This window comes from Zootoca vivipara, chromosome 8, assembly GCF_965207765.1.
Source record: "Zootoca vivipara chromosome 8, rZooViv2.hap1.1, whole genome shotgun sequence".
Taxonomy (NCBI): Eukaryota; Metazoa; Chordata; class Lepidosauria; order Squamata; family Lacertidae; genus Zootoca; species Zootoca vivipara.
In genome coordinates this window covers 54,297,876-54,315,016 of record NC_142591.1, presented here as the reverse complement: position 1 = coordinate 54,315,016, position 17,141 = coordinate 54,297,876, and the positions used below count along the sequence as shown (strand labels likewise).

Here is a 17,141-nt window from a genome sequence, read left to right as displayed (position 1 = left end):
TGCACCAGAGGTCTTGACTGGCTCCAACATAGGAACAAAAATAACGTAAGGGAAAAGACAACTAAGGCTGAGAAGCAGCAGAACAAAGAAAATGAAATTAAATGATGCCATATGAGTCTACATGAGAAAGGGCATAACAAGAGGCAGGAGTAGACATCAGAGATTGTGAGAGAAGGGATGCAAAAGGCAGCAGAGAACTGAACAGAGTCTAAAGCATGAAGAACTCAAAAACGCTTTGAAACTCAAGGAGAAATAGTGTCATTTACATGAACAAGATAATGTTCTGAAATAGAGGAAGAGACTCGTTTATAAGTATATTTAATATGTTTCCTAGCAGGGGGAAAGAACAGTTGGTGCATGTGTAACACTTACAATCTTTATTGTTCATGTTATATATTGGACAGCAAGTCAACATTAGTGTACATAGTACATTCTGAAATGAGTACAGCAACAAATTCAGAAGTATAGAGTAATGTAATGGAGACAACTTGTTTTATATTTCCAGTTATGCAAGGTTCATTTGTTACCAGTCACTTGATGTGCTTCTGAAATAGTGAACACATCAACACAGATGATTAACAAACAAGCCAAGCTATGTGATGAATGATAAATGATGTTGCTAAATAACTACTAACATATCAAATACTGAGTTTAGAATATCTAAAATGCATCCTATTCTTGACCTCTTACAAACGATAAGACTGCAACTGTAACAACTGATTGGTTCCACACTTATCACTATATTTGTTCTCAAGGTAGTATTCTGGCCTTTTTCCTGTTCTGGTTTCCTTCCATTCTTCAGATGAATAACAAAGTTTCCAGTCTAATCCTGTGCACATTTTACTTGGATGCCAGTCTCACCAAATTCACAAGTAAATTCTTAGTTTTAAGTGTGCATAAGGTTGTAGCCATGATTGTGTCTGCATTCATCAACTGAAACACTTGCTTCTATGCTCTTCTTCCATGCATGCACAGTCCAGCTCTCAACTGACACATCTGTATGTACACTGAACTACATATTCTTCTATTGCAAAATAAAACTCAGCTATCAGGTCACAATTAAACAGTGCTTGTTTGCATTCTTACATATAGGTTATAGAAGCAGGGCTGGTTCAACCCCATTCCCTAAGGAGTAGGATGCTCCAGGAATGGCCTCTTTACCAGGTTTCTCACTATCTCCAGGCAACATGGGTTTTGTTTTGCTTTTTTGTCCTTTTCGCTATCTGAAGGTTATGACATGGCTAGAGAATTTCAGTCTTTAAGGAACATGAAGCCCTTAATCACCTATTAGGTCCTAGGGTAAAACAAAACCATTAACGACAGGGACTGCTCACATACATAAGATAAATGGAAATTGATAGATTATGCAGAATAGGGGGATCAGGCTGTGTACTTATGAACACTTATCTGGGAGTAACTACAATTCAACTTCTAAGTAAACACACTTCAGATCGGGCTGCATGGATGTTTTTGTGAGCACAGCTGTGTATGTGTAAGTTATGTTACCGTACTTCCCATTTGCCATGCATGCATCAAGTGTGAATACAGGGTTGAAAACTATGGATTGCTAGTTGCAATTTATTTTGCAATAAAGATGGCTTGTGCTGAAAGGTAGCCTGCTGATCCATCGATGGACGATGCATGGATATGGAGCAGGCTTTTCAACTGGTGAAGAGAAATACAACAATCTTTGAACTATTTACAGTTGCCAGTGTCTACTGGGAGTCTCTAACTGGATAGTAAATAAAGTCAATTCTTGCTTGGAACTGAACCCCAGCAGACCTGAAAGCAGTTTTATGTATTACTTGAATTGGTGCCTAGTTCTTCTTCTAAGGAGCTGATAGAATCAAACAATGATCTTCCATGGATGAGAAGATCATTTAAGCCTTGCATCTCGCTTTACACATACATATATTCACCAAATGGAACAATGGTTCCTCTTCCCAGTAACTAAAAGGATGGAGGGAAATGTACCATGGCTCTGAAAAGATTTTAGGGTTCTGTTTTTTTGAGGGGGGGGTACACTAAGGCTCATAAGTCCTGTACTACAGAAAGAATCTGACAGGTCTACCAAGGGCTCACCACACTTTTGTTTGTTTTCTCAGGGGAAGCAGCAGGGCAAATGGAAGTCTGGATGAGCCGTAAATTCTAACACTCCTAGGATTAAATAAGAAACTATGTCCTCTGTTTAAAGTACAAATCAGGTGCAATTATGCAGAAGACTAGGGACATTTTCACACATGACACTAGAACAGCTTTCTATATGTCTGATATCTCTAGCACGCATCTTCATTTTAAAAAATGGTTCTTTCCCACTTTATATTCCTTGCATTTATGTACAGAAACACACCTGATTTGCTCAGATACGCTCTTACTGTGTTATCCTATGCGTGTTCTCTCAGAAGCTGGTCTCAACTGACTTCAGTGGGATTTATTTCCACCAAAGTATGCATAGGAGTGCAGCAGTCCTAGTGCCATATATGAAAATGTTGTAACAGTACTTTACAATCCATAACTTCTTTGGTGACCACCAGACTCCAATGGCTTCTAGTTTATGAATCGGTGTGGTAGCTGCGACGACTGTCTCCAATAAGCTGGGTTTTCTCAGTTGCATTTGTCGGCTGAAGCAGAATTGGAGTTTCCCCATCTAAAACAAAGGAGAAATAAAGCATTAGCAGTCTCTCTGATCTGTTGTGCAAGGTATGGAAAATTGACCTTCAGCCAGGAATGGCTACCTGCCCACCTATGACAGCTATCATATATAGGCACAAGTCAACCAAGGTTAGTCGTTTTAAAGTCCCATTGGGAGAGGAGTAAGCAGTTGCTTAAATTCTTACATTAAGTGAGGGGACAACAATAAAGTTCATTTCAGAAAGGCTAGAGTTTAGATGAATGAAGCCACTGAGCCTGGAAACTTACTGATATTTAGGATCTGGAAGATCCACTCCTTCCCGGCTCTCAGTTAAGCCCTAATCCCTGCAGATGTTTCCATGTACTCCCCCTTCTCCCAGATAGTCCCACAGACAGCTAGCCAGCATGTAATTTACAGCAATAATTTAGTAGCATGAGGAGCCCCATGTCTGAAAGCACTCCAAGAACATTTGTCCAGATTCAGTTTCCATTTATTTGCCCACAAGCAACCTGCACCACTGCTTTCAAGCAACAATTCAGAACCTCCACAGCTTTTCCCAACCAAGACAGTAAGGAGATGGTACTGTACTCTATCTGCATATCGGTGACAGGCATGACCCAGATGATCCCTCCCTGAATTTTAATGTAAATGAAAATTAGCATAGAGGATAAAATGAAACATTGAGGGACACCATATAGGTGAAAGGCCAGACAGGTGTCCACCAGCACTACTCTCCATGACGGACCAACCATACTATAAAATCTTGTACCAAGTAAGATGAGCCAGGAGGATACCATGGTTGATAGTACCAAAAGTTACTTAGAGGTCCACTAGAACCATCAGGGATTCAGTCATCACCTCTAGGGGCCCCTGCAGGCATCCTTTTAATTGTACATTCATGAAGCTTTGTGCTCATGATGTTATTAGGGCGGTCACACAGGGCCTCATTTTCAAGGCTATTTGCACCTGCAAAGGTTTTGGCACAATCACACTGCTTCATTTTCATTCAGTGCAAGTTCCACAACTTCCTGCTGAAATCCTGTTGTTTTTAATATTACAAATGTTCTGGTTTGTTTTTGTCCTGCTTTTCTTGAGCTATGGTCCCTCTGGACAGCAATGATGCCGTAGCATTGGGGAAGCATCGTAGAACAAACTGAAGCAGAACAAACCCACTGTTAATGCAGTAATGTGTCAATAACATATTACAGTATACACATGCAATAAAACACCAGTTTGGAAGTGCCCTACTTCATGGCATAGATTGAATATCCACTAGGGAAATCAAAGGTTATTCCACTGTCAAAACCAGGACAGAAGCTAGACTGAAATGGTTCAAGACAATCATTTTTATGCAGGAAATCTTGGAGTTGTGTCATACAACGCACATTCAAGCGCTTTTCTCCAAACTGGAAAATTGGATACTGGCTGGTAATTGTACAATAAAGTAAGGTCTCAAGGAGGCTTCTTTAGCTTAAGATGAAGGACTGCAGTTTTCAAACTATAGTGTACAATTCCCACTCTCAAGGAAGCATTAATCAGCTTCTCTGCCCATTTGGCCAGTCCCCCTCTAGTTGTCTTGCCAGGATGGGCAAGGTTTGACCACACATATGTCACAGCTGTCTTCTGAATCTCATGGTAGAGAACATACCTATCCTAAAGGAATTCATCCTTGATATTTCAGAAAGATTTGGACTTGAATTCTAAGGACATTCAAGTTTGAATTTCTCACAAATTAAAATTGCCACCTGGTCTACATTTGTTTTATCTCAGCTTCAGTGTTAGGCAATTGAAATTTTGCATAAATGAATAAAACATAGATGCAAATTGGCAATGGCCAGTCCTCACACCCAGGAATAAATCCCATGGTAAAGAGATAGATCTCTTAGCATCCTGCAAAGGGTTCACCATTTTCAATCAAGTACATTGTTTCTGCCATCATCAGCCTGTATTGGTTAAAATTCATTTTCTTTCTACTCCCGTTTCAGTTGAAATGACACCTCCTTCCTTACAGCAGAATAATTTGCTATTACATGTTCAGATGTAGACAAGAGTGGACAAATCTGATTTCCTGGAATAAGAAACACTATAATTTCCATCATGTTTATGTAAATAGCCTGAGATCTGAATATGTTTGCGTTTGGGTCTTCCCCCTCCTCTCCAAATTTATTATCTCAGAATCAATGCTGTGAAAGTTCTGGTGGTCATTTAATTCCGCCTTCTGTTAATGTTTCCACTTCTTCTTTTCTTGAAAAAGTCTCTGTGCTTTTAACTGCTGCTTGAAATGCAGAAAGGGCAGCCCCCATATAGTTGTGAAGCTGCAGCAAATATATTTCAATATTATCAGAAGAAATGAAAGGCTCTGAGTCTCCTTGGGAATCTTTGTCACACAGCCCCATTCTTTCTTTTTTACTCTGCCTGGTTCTTTCAGCCTGTTCTTCCTGTAATATGTAATACCCCAGGCAGGTGCTAGATTTTAAGTTGCTTTGCATTTTTTTCAGTTCAAAAGAGACAGCTTTAGGATAGCTATCTAGAAGAGTTCTCACTCCCCTCAGCAACATGACTGCCGAGTCACAATGGAATAATGGTGAAAACAGAAACATGACGCTGGCTTAGTGAAAATGTAGTCCCAACATGTTTGTTGAAATAATGGGGAATCCAGGAGGGATGTACGGCAGGGGACAGGCAGCAGTGTTGTGTAACATTTGCTGCAAGCTCTCCTGCAAATGGCCTTCTCTGCCCTAGCTAGGTTCATGTCTGTTCTTAGAGCCTGTCTTAAAACTGCACAGGAGACACCTGCGAGGGAAGCATATGGTCAACATCCAACATTGCAGCTCCACTGGCACAACAGTTTCTTCTCTCCTGTCCACTTCAGCACCTCCAGCGTAACCCCAAAATAAGCTCCAGGTGATTGGGGGACCCTCCAGCACAGTATTGAGGGCACATAGGGGGAAGAGAGGAAACAGAGGTCCTGTTTCATCAGCAGAACTATGTGTGTACAACATTAAATACAATCCTATATACCTGTGGAGTTTCCTTCACACATGACCTTTTCTCAGCATGCATATTAGTATTATAAGGGAAATAATTATTTGAGAACTCACCCCCCCATACACATGTTTTCCTTATAATATCCAATTTGCCTCTTAGCTAGCAAAAGCAATTCTTAAAAAAAAATATTCCATGAACTTTAGAATCTAACAGATTCTTTGGCATTCGTTTTATGGCACTCTTATTGGTAAGACAAAGGCACTGAAAATGAGCAGTGTTAAATGTCATCTCAAACTGGGGAGGGTGAGTGTTTCCCTTCTAATTCAGCAGCCTCCCCACAGCAATACATTACAGCAAAGCTCCTTGCTTCCAAACATTGAGAAAATCAGTCTGTATTCAGCTTTTTGCCTGTCAGAAACATCATGTGTTTTGTAAGTGCATGAGAAGGATAAATTCCACAGGTACAGCTTTTCGAGCATGAGTAGGGGGGCTGCACCTGCTGAACTTTTGCTTCTTACCATCCAAGGCACAGTGACTCTCTTAAGAAAAAAAGGTCATGCCAGGTTGCAGCGAAAAAGTCCCCAAAGCAGTCCTGCAACCCATGCCCTGTAGAAATTAACATCCTAAAGATATTTAGTTTGAAAAGAGGGACAAACACCCACAGAGAAATTAACAGTGACATTAACAAGCAGCCACACGCCACTGAGCACTTAAAGTAACCTGTACAGCAGGTTGAGAAGAATTCAATTAACACTTCCTTCAAGTTAGTATCCTTTCTCAAATTAACACCACGCAAAGCTAAACAGCTGGAGTGAAACCCCAGGGTATGTATTTGAGAAAATAACAGTGTTTTTGTTGTTGTTGTTGTTGTTAAATAATGTATCTACATCCCCACAATAATAAGCACCTCTTTCCATGTCTGTCTTAATTTGCTCTTCTAGATCCTCTGGAGACAAGCAGAATTCTTGATCTTCTTCTGGTGCCTTAGGCTTGCACTTTCCACAGCAGCAGTTGAAACAGCAGCACAAGCAACAGCAAAAGTAACAGCCGGTCAAAAGGCCACAGATTGCAAACAGGCCCTTAGAGGAAGCGGAAAAGAGGAAGGGAAATGTGTTCAGACATAGGAATGGGAGCCTAATGCCCACAATTTCACATGGTTGTTCACCTGTCTTGTGCAAATGCCTGGTGTTTGGTCTAGAGTAGCCTTGTAAATAAGTCCACAAAAGGTACTAATGGCTAGGCCCTAGGCCGATGAAGCCCTTGACCATGCCCTCCACCCATATTTATGTGAGTAATTTGTGAGGTATTTGAATATAGAGTTAGTAGATCATTTTTTTAAAAAAAATTTTTTTTGGCCAATTGAATTGATTTTGGCCAATTGAATAAGACAAGCGCATATGTCCCAAACGAGGATAAAACAAGACAAGATATACTGGACTCTAACCTAGGCATGTAAACTGATGACTCACTTGGATACTTATGTTATTTGAAAGCTTCTTTTTATGCTTCTTTTTGGCTAAACACCTGTCTTTACTGTAGAAAACAAAATGCTAGACTAATTTTAGCCCCGCATGGCTGGATCTCATGGAGCTATGGAGAAAACAACCGCAATGGTTTATTATTGCTTTATTATTTATGTACAAGTTTTTTTATTTATAAAAAACACATTTATGAATAAAGATACAAAGTGGAATTCAACGTAGTGTTAAGGAGATTGTTCTATCAGTGCAAGCATTTCTGCTTGCTTGATGGAACAATCTCTCCTCTCCTCCCATGTGCTGTTCTGCAGGTTATCCCAATACTTCAGAGTGAATTGGGGGGTAGGGGTGAGGGGGAGCCATGTTTTGCTAGCAGGAATCCCTCTGCTGGCTCATGCTAGCAGATCAGGGTAGCTGAATCTGGCACATTAAGGTATTATTCAACTTAGGTTTACTCAGAGAAGACCCACTGAAATTAATGCACATGGCTACGTTCTGTCCATTAATTTCAATGGGACCCAGGTGGCGCTGTGGTTAAACCACTGAGCCTAGGACTTGCTGATCAGAAGTTTGGCGGTTCGAATCCCTGTGACGGGGTGAGCTCCCGTTGCTTGGTCCCAGCTCCTGCCAACCTAGCAGTTCGAAAGCACGTCCAAATGCAAGTAGATAAATAGGAACTGCTACAGCGGGAAGGTAAACGGCATTTCCATGTGCTGCTCTGGTTTGCCAGAAGCGGCTTTGTCATGCTGGCCACATGACCTGGAAGCTATACGCCGGCTCCCTCGGCCAATAATGCGAGATGAGCGCGCAACCCCAGAGTCGGTCACGACTGGACCTAATGGTCAGGGGTCCCTTTACCTTTTTACTCTCCTTAGTCGAATACTACCCATATTAAACAACAAATACGGTACCCAGAATGGAAATAGGGAGACGTGAATCCCTTTGTGCTAACAGAAAGAAGTGTCAGTTGTGACAGTTCTGAAACTGATTATACAGTATTTAGAACTGATGCCTTTTAAAGGCTTTATATTTTTAATAGCTGAATAGTAGGCAGAAATTCAGCAACTCTCCCTATGACCACTTCTCAATGGTGGGGAAAGTTGCATATGCAAATAGCTACCAATCATGTGGCTATAAAAGATTGGGAGACCCATAAGGTGGAATCCCCTCATGAGAGTAATCTGGTAAAACCAAAGTGTGAGGATACCTCGTGGAGAAGTAAAAATAAAGGTATGACATAATATTTATTCGAAAACTCATTCTTCTGCAAAATGGCAAGTCTCATGTGTCTTATGTTCTATTTAAATTAACAATTTCCTCTGGCCCAAATACTTTGTAACTAGAAATAGCTGCAAGAATAACACATTAGGTGTGAGATCTAGCACATTTTTTAATGCCTTAGGCCTAATGCGTTTGGTCATACCCTAATTCAAATGCTAATGTTTGTGATATGTACACCCACAAATGCCAAATTCTTACAATTACATAACAAACCAAATGAGTAAGGCCTTTGATGTCATCCAAGATGCAAGATTCATTTCCCTTAGTTCAGCTTGTACTGTTCTCTTCCTCTTGCTCCCCACATCTTCAACTTCCTATTTCCAGGCCCTTCACAAGGCACCCAAGGTGTGCCATAATCATACATGGTGTTATGTATTACTATTGCTTCCACATAATCTATGCCATATATAGCCTAGAATATGGCTAAGTTTGTACTGCAATAACTTATTAGCTGGTTGTCACACCAAGAGGGCTTTTCACTTTGAGCTATGAGTCATTTTCATTTAGTCATTACTGAAAAGAAAGTCAAAATTAACCTGGAGCTCCAGCTTCAGATATAATTAATTTCTTGAGGCGATAAAAGTGGCATGTAGCATATTTAATTAGTAAACGAAAGGGACAGGGAAACATCCTTTAATAAGCACTTTCCTGACAGCGTGCTTCATTATACTTTTATAATACTTGTTGAAACACTTGAAATGCACCAGCCATTTCAACAAAGTCCGATACTGAAACCCGTTTTAGACTGACTTACCTACTAGAACTCTGAAAAGCTTGTCAGGTCCTGTGAACGTTGCAACAGAAAGAATAGACCAAACAAAAGCAAAGGTTCTGTGTCTCTGAGTCAATACTCTGAGCAAACCTTTGCATTCAAGTACTAACCTTTGCCCACCAACTCGAAAGCATGAAGTATGTATTGACGTTTTCTTCACCAAACTGTTCAGCGATGTAAAGCCCTAGTGATCCATATTGGTCATATATGTTTCTTTTGGAGCCATCAGTTAGTATAGCATGAGCGTTATTGATTTCTTTAAACTTTTCTGCAGCCTCTGGGTTATCGGGGTTCTTGTCAGGATGATATTTCAGGGCCAACTTCCTTAAATTGGCAAGAAATGATAAAGAAAACGTTGATGAACAGCAAGAAAAAGATGAAGATAAAAAGATTACATTAGAAACTTGGAAGCAAATTTCTTTCCTGAACAGGACATGCAGACTTAATCTATTCTAGATTAAGGGCTCGTCCACAATTCTGCTTCTCTGGTGCCAGAAAGCATGGGTCCAAGCGCTTTGCCGCTTGACCCACACTTTTTAGGCACGGATCCAGGCAGCTCGACTATGTCAAAACTGTTATTCACATACGAACGGATAATGGTAGATTGCTAGTCTAAATGAAGTCTAAAAATCCTTAGTGGATAAGTGGCACATGTTAAGAAAGAGATTTCAGTAATATGAGTGAAGAATTGACCAGAAGACATTGTGAGTATCTGCAAAATGCACGTATTGGTAATGTTGGAATGCATGCATGCATTTGACTGTTCCAAAGGCATTTGGACATTTCTGACAACTCGTGCCAGAATTCAATGAGAAAGAAAGTTCCTGCATGTGGCACCAGGATATAGAGATCATTGGAGCCCATTATGAACAAACAAAAAAGGCTTCATATATAAGATTTGTTGTACTGTTGACATTTAAAAAAAGATTTTGGAAGGCTAATAATCTACCTTTTGACTTCTTGTAAACAAGTACTGTAATTAGAAGGTGCCCTCTAGTGGCAGTAGAAGTGATTGACTTCTCAGATCCCTGTTCTTGTGAGACACCCACACCCCAACTCACCCAAAATCCAGAATGTAGTTTGTTTTTAAGCATGAAGTACACAAAGACCTGCCAGGAAACCAGACAGATCAGCCACATACACACTTTCAGGAACTTCATCCTCTCAGAACACATCTGCCAAGTAAGCCCTTGGATGGAAGAAAATATGAGCAGGGCTTGTATGTTCAGGCACCCTCAGCCCTGCAGAGGGTCCAGAACTGACCCGAGACACTGGCCTGATCTCTCCCCCCCCCCTTTTCTTCCTGTGCTTAGTTTATTAATTAGGGTTTTCTTTGAGAAATGCTTATTTATTTGGCATGTAGAAGACTGGCAAATAGTCCCCAAGAAGATGACATCATCATCCCACCTGCGAAATAAGTGATGCAGAAAAGACCATAAATATGGTGCCAAGTGAACCTCTGAAGAGGTTGTCCCATAATCAGGACACCAACACCTAGGAAGCCCTTTCCCTACCTGCCCCCCACCTCACATGATTGGAGAAGTGTATATAGGAGAAGGTGATCTTGCAGATGCATCAATGTGCCCCAGCTATCTACAGTAACCTATTAAAGTTTGGCGCTGAAAAATAATGCTAACTCTTCCTTTGGAAGAGCACCACGGTTTTGACATTTAAATAAAATAGGTGGCTTTGTTCTGGCAAGAACCAAGCTAACTAATAACAGTAGGAAATTTGAAGTCAGGTATTATAGAATTATTATAGTGCATTGCCAACTGGTTAGTTCAGCAGCAGGTTTTTAGATTCATGAATCCAATTAGCATAAGTTAAAGGATCAATTAAATGAAATCCAAGTGTCTGACTCATCATTTTGTCTTGCAAGTATTTACAACTATTCCATTAAGTGTGAATCCCTTTGATATTTCCACTTTATTCAGAGGCAGTCTTTGTTTTTAACCTGTAATTGCTAATAAAGATGGATAAAACACCACTGTCAGTTTTACCATAGATTGCTATGTAAATCATCACTATTCATGTACAACACAAAATAAAATTCAGTTCACTTTGCATTCTTCCATGACAACTCTCTCCTTTAGGGATTAGAGAAACTTTGTGCCCCTCCAATGTGAAAACAACACCAAGACTAAAAAGCAGGAGTCCACAAATATGGTTACCCATGTGGTTACCTATATATGCAACTGTAGAGACCAGCAAGGAAAGCCTTCAGGATATTTTACTACCAGAGAAGTTTTTACAAATCTGCTCAAAGGAACAAGAGAGTGCAGCTATTCACAGAAGAAGCAGAAAGAAAGCACACCTCCTGCAGTTTTACTTAAAAAGGTCAGCCATAGTGACAGGCTATGTCTTATGTGTCAAAGGTTGGAAGGGTTGCAATGCTGTACACCGGGAGTAGCCAACATGCACGTTAATTCTGTGTCCAGGGCAGAGGTCTACCAGCTCCATCTGGTACGCTGGCTGAGACCCTACTTGCCCGCAGATTGTCTCACCGGCGTGGTGGTACATGCTCTCGTTATCTCCTGCTTGGATTACTGCAATGCGCTCTACGTGGGCTACCTTTGAAGATGACCTGGAAACTGCAACTAATCCAGAATGCAGCAGCTAGATTGGTGACTGGGAGTGTCCACCGAGACCATATAACACCTACATTGAAATACCTACATTGGCTCCCAGTATGTTTCTGAGCACAATTCAAAGTGTTGGTGCTGACCTTTAAAGCTCTAAACGGCCTCAGCCCAATATACCTGAAGGAAAGTGTCTCCACCCCCATCGTCCAGCCTGGACACTGAGGTCCAGCTCTGATGGCCTTCTGGCAGTTGCCTCACTGTGAGAAGTGAAGCTACAGGCAGAGGGCCTTCTCAGTAGTGGCGCTCACCCTGTGGAACACCCTCCCTTCCAATATCAAAGAAATAAAGAACTATCTGACTTTTAGAAGACATCTGAAGGCAGCTCTGTTTAGGGAAGTTTTTTTGTTTGATGTTGTTGCTTTTTTATTATTGTTATTGGTGTTCAGTTGGGAGCCGCCCAGAGTGGCTGGGGAAACCCAGCCAGATGGGTGGAGTATTAATAATAATAATAATAATAATAATAATAATAATAATAATAATTTTCTAACACAGTGCCTTCCAGATGTTTTCGACTGCAACTGTCATCTGCCTTGACCAGCATAGTCAATAGTGATGGGAACCATAAGTCAAAATAACTCAAAAAAACTGAAGGGCACATTAGCTACCCCTGCTACACACATAAGGAGCCATGTTCACGTGCCACTATAATCTTGCTGACCTAACATGGTTTATTTGTACACTGCCCAATTGCTTTTGATTCACTTCTCCCTTGTTTGAGTGGAAGTAACAAATCCAGAAGCTGCAATTAAGCTTGGCTTATATACGTGTTAGGAAACTATTATTTTTAAGCAATTGTGTTGATGCTGCGCCTTTACTTCATTTATATGTTTTATTGCAGTGGTGCCATTAAGCAACCTAGAAAATGTTACCAATAATCACCCTTCTCTTAACAGTGGTAAGTTAATTGTTCACATTGTTTGCAAGATTTGTGGGTGTGTGAAAGAGTTGTAGAGGTCACAGTGAATATCTGTTGTGGGTTGGGGCTGGAAAATGCTCAGCTGCTTTTACAGTGTAGAAGTTTCATCAGAGGTAGAGAAAAAAACCTAATTTAAGCATGTGCAGGCTTCAAAGCTGAATATCCTAAGATCCCACAAAACTATAGACGGAATAGTTTGAAAACTTTGTGTTCATGAAAGGGTTCAAAAGGAAGCTATTTATGGAAATTAACTGTGATGTTAAGGATGGTTGATATTAATGTATGTGAATATGTGTGTGTTGAGGGGGGGAGGTGGTGAAATGACTATCACATAGGTTATGCTAGAAGTTTTATAAATACCTGTAACATTTCTTGATTTCTTCATGGGATGCCCCCTTCTCAAGACCCAGAAGTTCGTAGAGCGCTTGTCCTGATGTAGATAAAGCACGCTGCCTTTGTTCAGCCATCTTATTAAAGCATTTCCAAGAAATCTAATGTACAATAAAGAATGCCCACAGGGATAATGTTTCTCAAGAGAAATATGAAAATAAAAAATGCGCCAATACCCTGCGTATGCTTTTTCACACTCCACAGTGAATGAATATAGCCAACCAATTCACCATGTGTGGAGCTGCCCATTTTCTAAATGTGTACTAAAGTGCTTTAATACAGAGGATTTTGCCTGGTACTGAACTATTATGTGGTTGCTGCTGCTCCACACCCAGTTTGTGACTATTTCTGTTGCTGTGCAATGAAGATGCTAGTCCTACCTATCCCTCCATGCAATACTTCAATGTTTTAGCACTACTTCCTGGTTCCTTGTTTAGGGAAGTGGATTGTTATCCTGTTCTCATTTCTAGTGTTTTTATTAACCATTGAATACAAGCCTGCAAAGTCCCCTAATGATTTTGAGATGTAAAGTGAACATTTTTATTTTGTTTTATTGCTTTAGTTACCTACATTGTGATTGTGATCTATGTACTTATCACATCACATTACACTTTAAAGATTGACAATTTATACACATGCTCGGCCCAGCCACCTTATCGCCTATTGTTTCTCACTAAGACACACACCATCAAGCACACTAAAATTTCATCTAATATTTTAAAATACCTCATAAAAGCTTCAGATATTTGAATGTTTCAAAATGCACAAACAAAACTTGAACATGAAATCTGAAGATCAGAAAACCATGGTGGAAAAAAGGGAAGACCAGCCATTTCTTAAAAGGCCACTCTAGCCATGAAACTCTGTGGCTTTGGGGGGGGGGAATACCTTCCCCATGCAACATCACATTCCACAGATTACTATTAATTACAGGCAACAAATTTATCAGTTAGTAGCATGATTGAACCCTTACCAGATTGGTCATGTGAGGGAACTTGTGACAGAAAACATACTCACCATGTTTGCATTAATACTGATTAGCAAGCAACCATGTGGTATTAAACTTTATCGTGTGCATGGGCATCCACAGAATTTATTTCTTGGGGAGGGCAAAGCAATACACTGTAAGGAGGGAGCAGGTTTGTTTCGCACCAGAAATTTGAAGAATAATACCTGTGTATTTAATTTCACGTTGCACAAATGCTAGAAGCTGGGAGGGGTGGCAGATCAACCTCCCTCCTTCTGCCAAGGAGCACATTGCTTGCTGCCTCCTGTGCTTGTTGCCTGGCACTGCCTCCACTGCCTCTTCCTCCTTCGCTGACCCTGGCTTCCCCAGGCTGCCTCCAGTCACCTCAAGGCAGTGGGGGCGCCAATTTCTGTGTTAGGGGATATGGACACGAGAGAGCAGGTCCTTCTCTCACCTGGGTTGTTCATCAGTATGCGGATGATACCCAGCTCTACCTCTCTTTCAAATCAGAACCAGTGAAGGCAGTGAAGGTCCTGTGTGAGTGCCTGGAGGCGGTTGGAGGATGGATGGTGGCTAACAGATTGAGGATGAATCCTGACAAGACAGAAGTACTGTTCATGGGGGACAGGCGGTGGGCAGGTGTGGAGGATTCCCTGGTTCTGAATGGCCCCTGAAGGACCAGGTGCGCAGCCTGGGAGTCATTTTGGACTCACAGCTGTCCATGGAGGTGCAGGTCAGTTCTGTGTCCAGGGCAGCTGTCTATCAGCTCCATCTGGTATGCAGGCTGAGACCCTACCTGCCTGCAGACTGTCTAGCAAGAGTGGTGCATGCTCTAGTTATCTCCCACTTGGACTACTGCAATGCGCTCCACGTGGGGCTACCTTTGAAGGTGACTCAGAAACTACAACTAATCCAGAATGCGGCAGCTAGACTGGTGACTGGGAGCTGCCGCCAAGACCACATCTTGAAAGACCTACATTGGCTCCCGGTACGTTTCCGAGCACAATTCAAAGTGTTGGTGCTGACCTTTAAAGCCCTAAATGGCCTCGGTCCAGTATACCTGAAGGAGCGTCTCCACCTCCATCATTCTGCCCGGACACTGAGGTCCAGCACCGAGGGCCTTCTGGCGGTTCCCTCGTTGCGAGAAGCCAAGTTGCAGGGAACTAGGCAGAGGGCCTTCTCAGTGGTGGCGCCTGCCCTGTGGAACGCCCTTCCAACAGATGTCAAAGAGGAGAACAACTACCAGACTTTTAGAAGACATCTGAAGGCAGCCCTGTTCAGGGAGGCTTTTAATGTTTAATAGATTACTGTGTTTTATTTTTCTGTTGGAAGCCGCCCAGAGTGGCTGGGGAAACCCAGCCAGATGGGTGGGGTATAAATAATAAATTATTATTATTATTATTATTATTATTATTATTATTATTATTATTATTATCACCTGAACCTCCAAACTGTTAAAATGTACCTCAGGGTCAACCCATACTGAACCAGCTATGCACAGCGGTGGGAACAGGGCCTTCCTCTGCTACTGCTAAATTTGCATTCTGTAAGGGAGGCAGATGTATGTGATTTTCCCTGTCTGAAAGGGAAGCCTCATTAGAAGACTTGCTGCTACCTGACACGGCCAGTGTCAAGGCTCAACCTACCAGCACTGCCTCCATACCTCACACCTCCACTGGCAGAGAAGTGGCACCCACATTGGCACCGATTTCTGGTGAGATTTTGCTGGAAATCGGCACAGGTGCCCGCACAACTTCTCTACGGGCAGTGGAGGAGATGAGGGCACCTACAGGGGCACTTCCCTGGGGGCTTCTGTCACCTGAGGCGGCTCCTTCAACTCGTTTCATGGGTGGGTTGGTCTTGTAAGGCTGAAACCCAGCAGGAAGCCCACTAACAAGAGACCCCCAAGACCTGCCTCTCCTCTTCAACATTGTGGCCTGTTTCTTTACTTGTCTCTCACTCTGACCCAGAGGGGATGAGCAAGCAAGAAACATCTATGGTGAGAAGTAGGAGGAGAAGCCTACTGAGGACATGTTGGCCAAAGGCTGCCAGAAGCTGGAGATGGTACTGACAGAGTGCCAGTCAATTCAGATGCAGTTGTATTAGCCTCCTCACAGAGTAAGAGCGGACCATACCCCTTTCCTGCATCTCAGCGCCTACCAGTGTAGCACAAAGGCTCCCACATTGGCTGGTGGGAGCAAAAGCTAGCACAGCAGTGGTAGACACTGCAACCTGCTTATGGCGCCAGTGCAAGGCCATTCATTGTAGCATCAAAGCTGGTTTGGAATCCTAGGATGCAATCTTAAGAAAAACTGCTACAGAGCCTGGGATTGACTCATTAGTTTCATTTGATTCTGTTTGGACTAACACAATAAATTATCATATTCTACTTTCTTTTCCACATGGAAATCAACCTGTGCTAAGCACTGTACTCCATTTCAAATAAAACTGGTGCTTAGCCTTTTTCTTCTTCTTAACTGCTCATCTAGAAATAGTATCCTGTACCAATTCATACATTATTTACTTGGCCCTGTTTTGCTAGAGATTCAGATTGTGATGATGACATTTCCTTATTGCATACAGATAATAAACCATGGTCATATGCTATCTGCCTTCTCCACAAACCAACAAATTTTACACATGGATCACACTAAACTAATAATTTTAAGAACAACAATTTCATTTCTACTAGGAAATATATTGTTATTTTATAATTCATCACACATCTTTCTGCATTATTGGAATAAACATATTAATGGACAACACTTGTGGCTTATTGATATATTATTTACCCAAAGGAAATAACTTTCACAAGAGATTGTGCCTATTAAATTAAAAGAATGTCAGTAGCATTTTTCTGTAGGGCCTGAGGGGGTCATTCCAGGTCTCTTAATAATTAAGTTGCTGGGTGCGTTGCATGTTATTAAGTAAGAATTATATGTCTGCAACTTGTTTAACATGATAGTTTCAAGGGGATTAGTGTTGCACCCAACAAAACAGACGAGAACAGCATCTGCAATAAGACAAGAGACCAATAAAAAGTGACACAGAACAGCTTTTGTGAACTTCGCAATG

The 17,141-nt window shown here is 41.5% G+C and overlaps 1 protein-coding gene across 1 annotated transcript; it reads right to left on the bottom strand.

Moving 5' to 3' along the window:
- Positions 1-304: 304 nt before the first annotated feature.
- DNAJC5B (DnaJ heat shock protein family (Hsp40) member C5 beta) lies at positions 305-13,194 on the bottom strand. The gene is made up of 4 exons (XM_035126352.2): positions 13,070-13,194; positions 9,262-9,475; positions 6,528-6,699; positions 305-2,647 (listed from the first exon to the last, which is right to left on the bottom strand). Exons 1-4 carry the CDS (start codon positions 13,174-13,176, stop codon positions 2,553-2,555), a joined length of 588 nt encoding a protein of 195 aa, XP_034982243.1. The 5' UTR covers positions 13,177-13,194; the 3' UTR covers positions 305-2,552.
- Positions 13,195-17,141: the final 3,947 nt, after the last annotated feature.

Excerpts from the sequence above, each read along its gene's own strand:
- DNAJC5B (XM_035126352.2), bottom strand. The coding sequence starts at position 13,176 with ATGGCTGAACAAAGGCAGCGTGCTTTATCTACATCAGGACAAGCGCTC. Across the intron at positions 9,476-13,069 it reads GAAATCAAGAAATGTTACAG|GAAGTTGGCCCTGAAATATC; the intron begins GTATTTATAAAA and ends TGCCAATTTAAG. Across the intron at positions 6,700-9,261 it reads TTTCGAGTTGGTGGGCAAAG|GGCCTGTTTGCAATCTGTGG; the intron begins GTTAGTACTTGA and ends GCTTCCTCTAAG.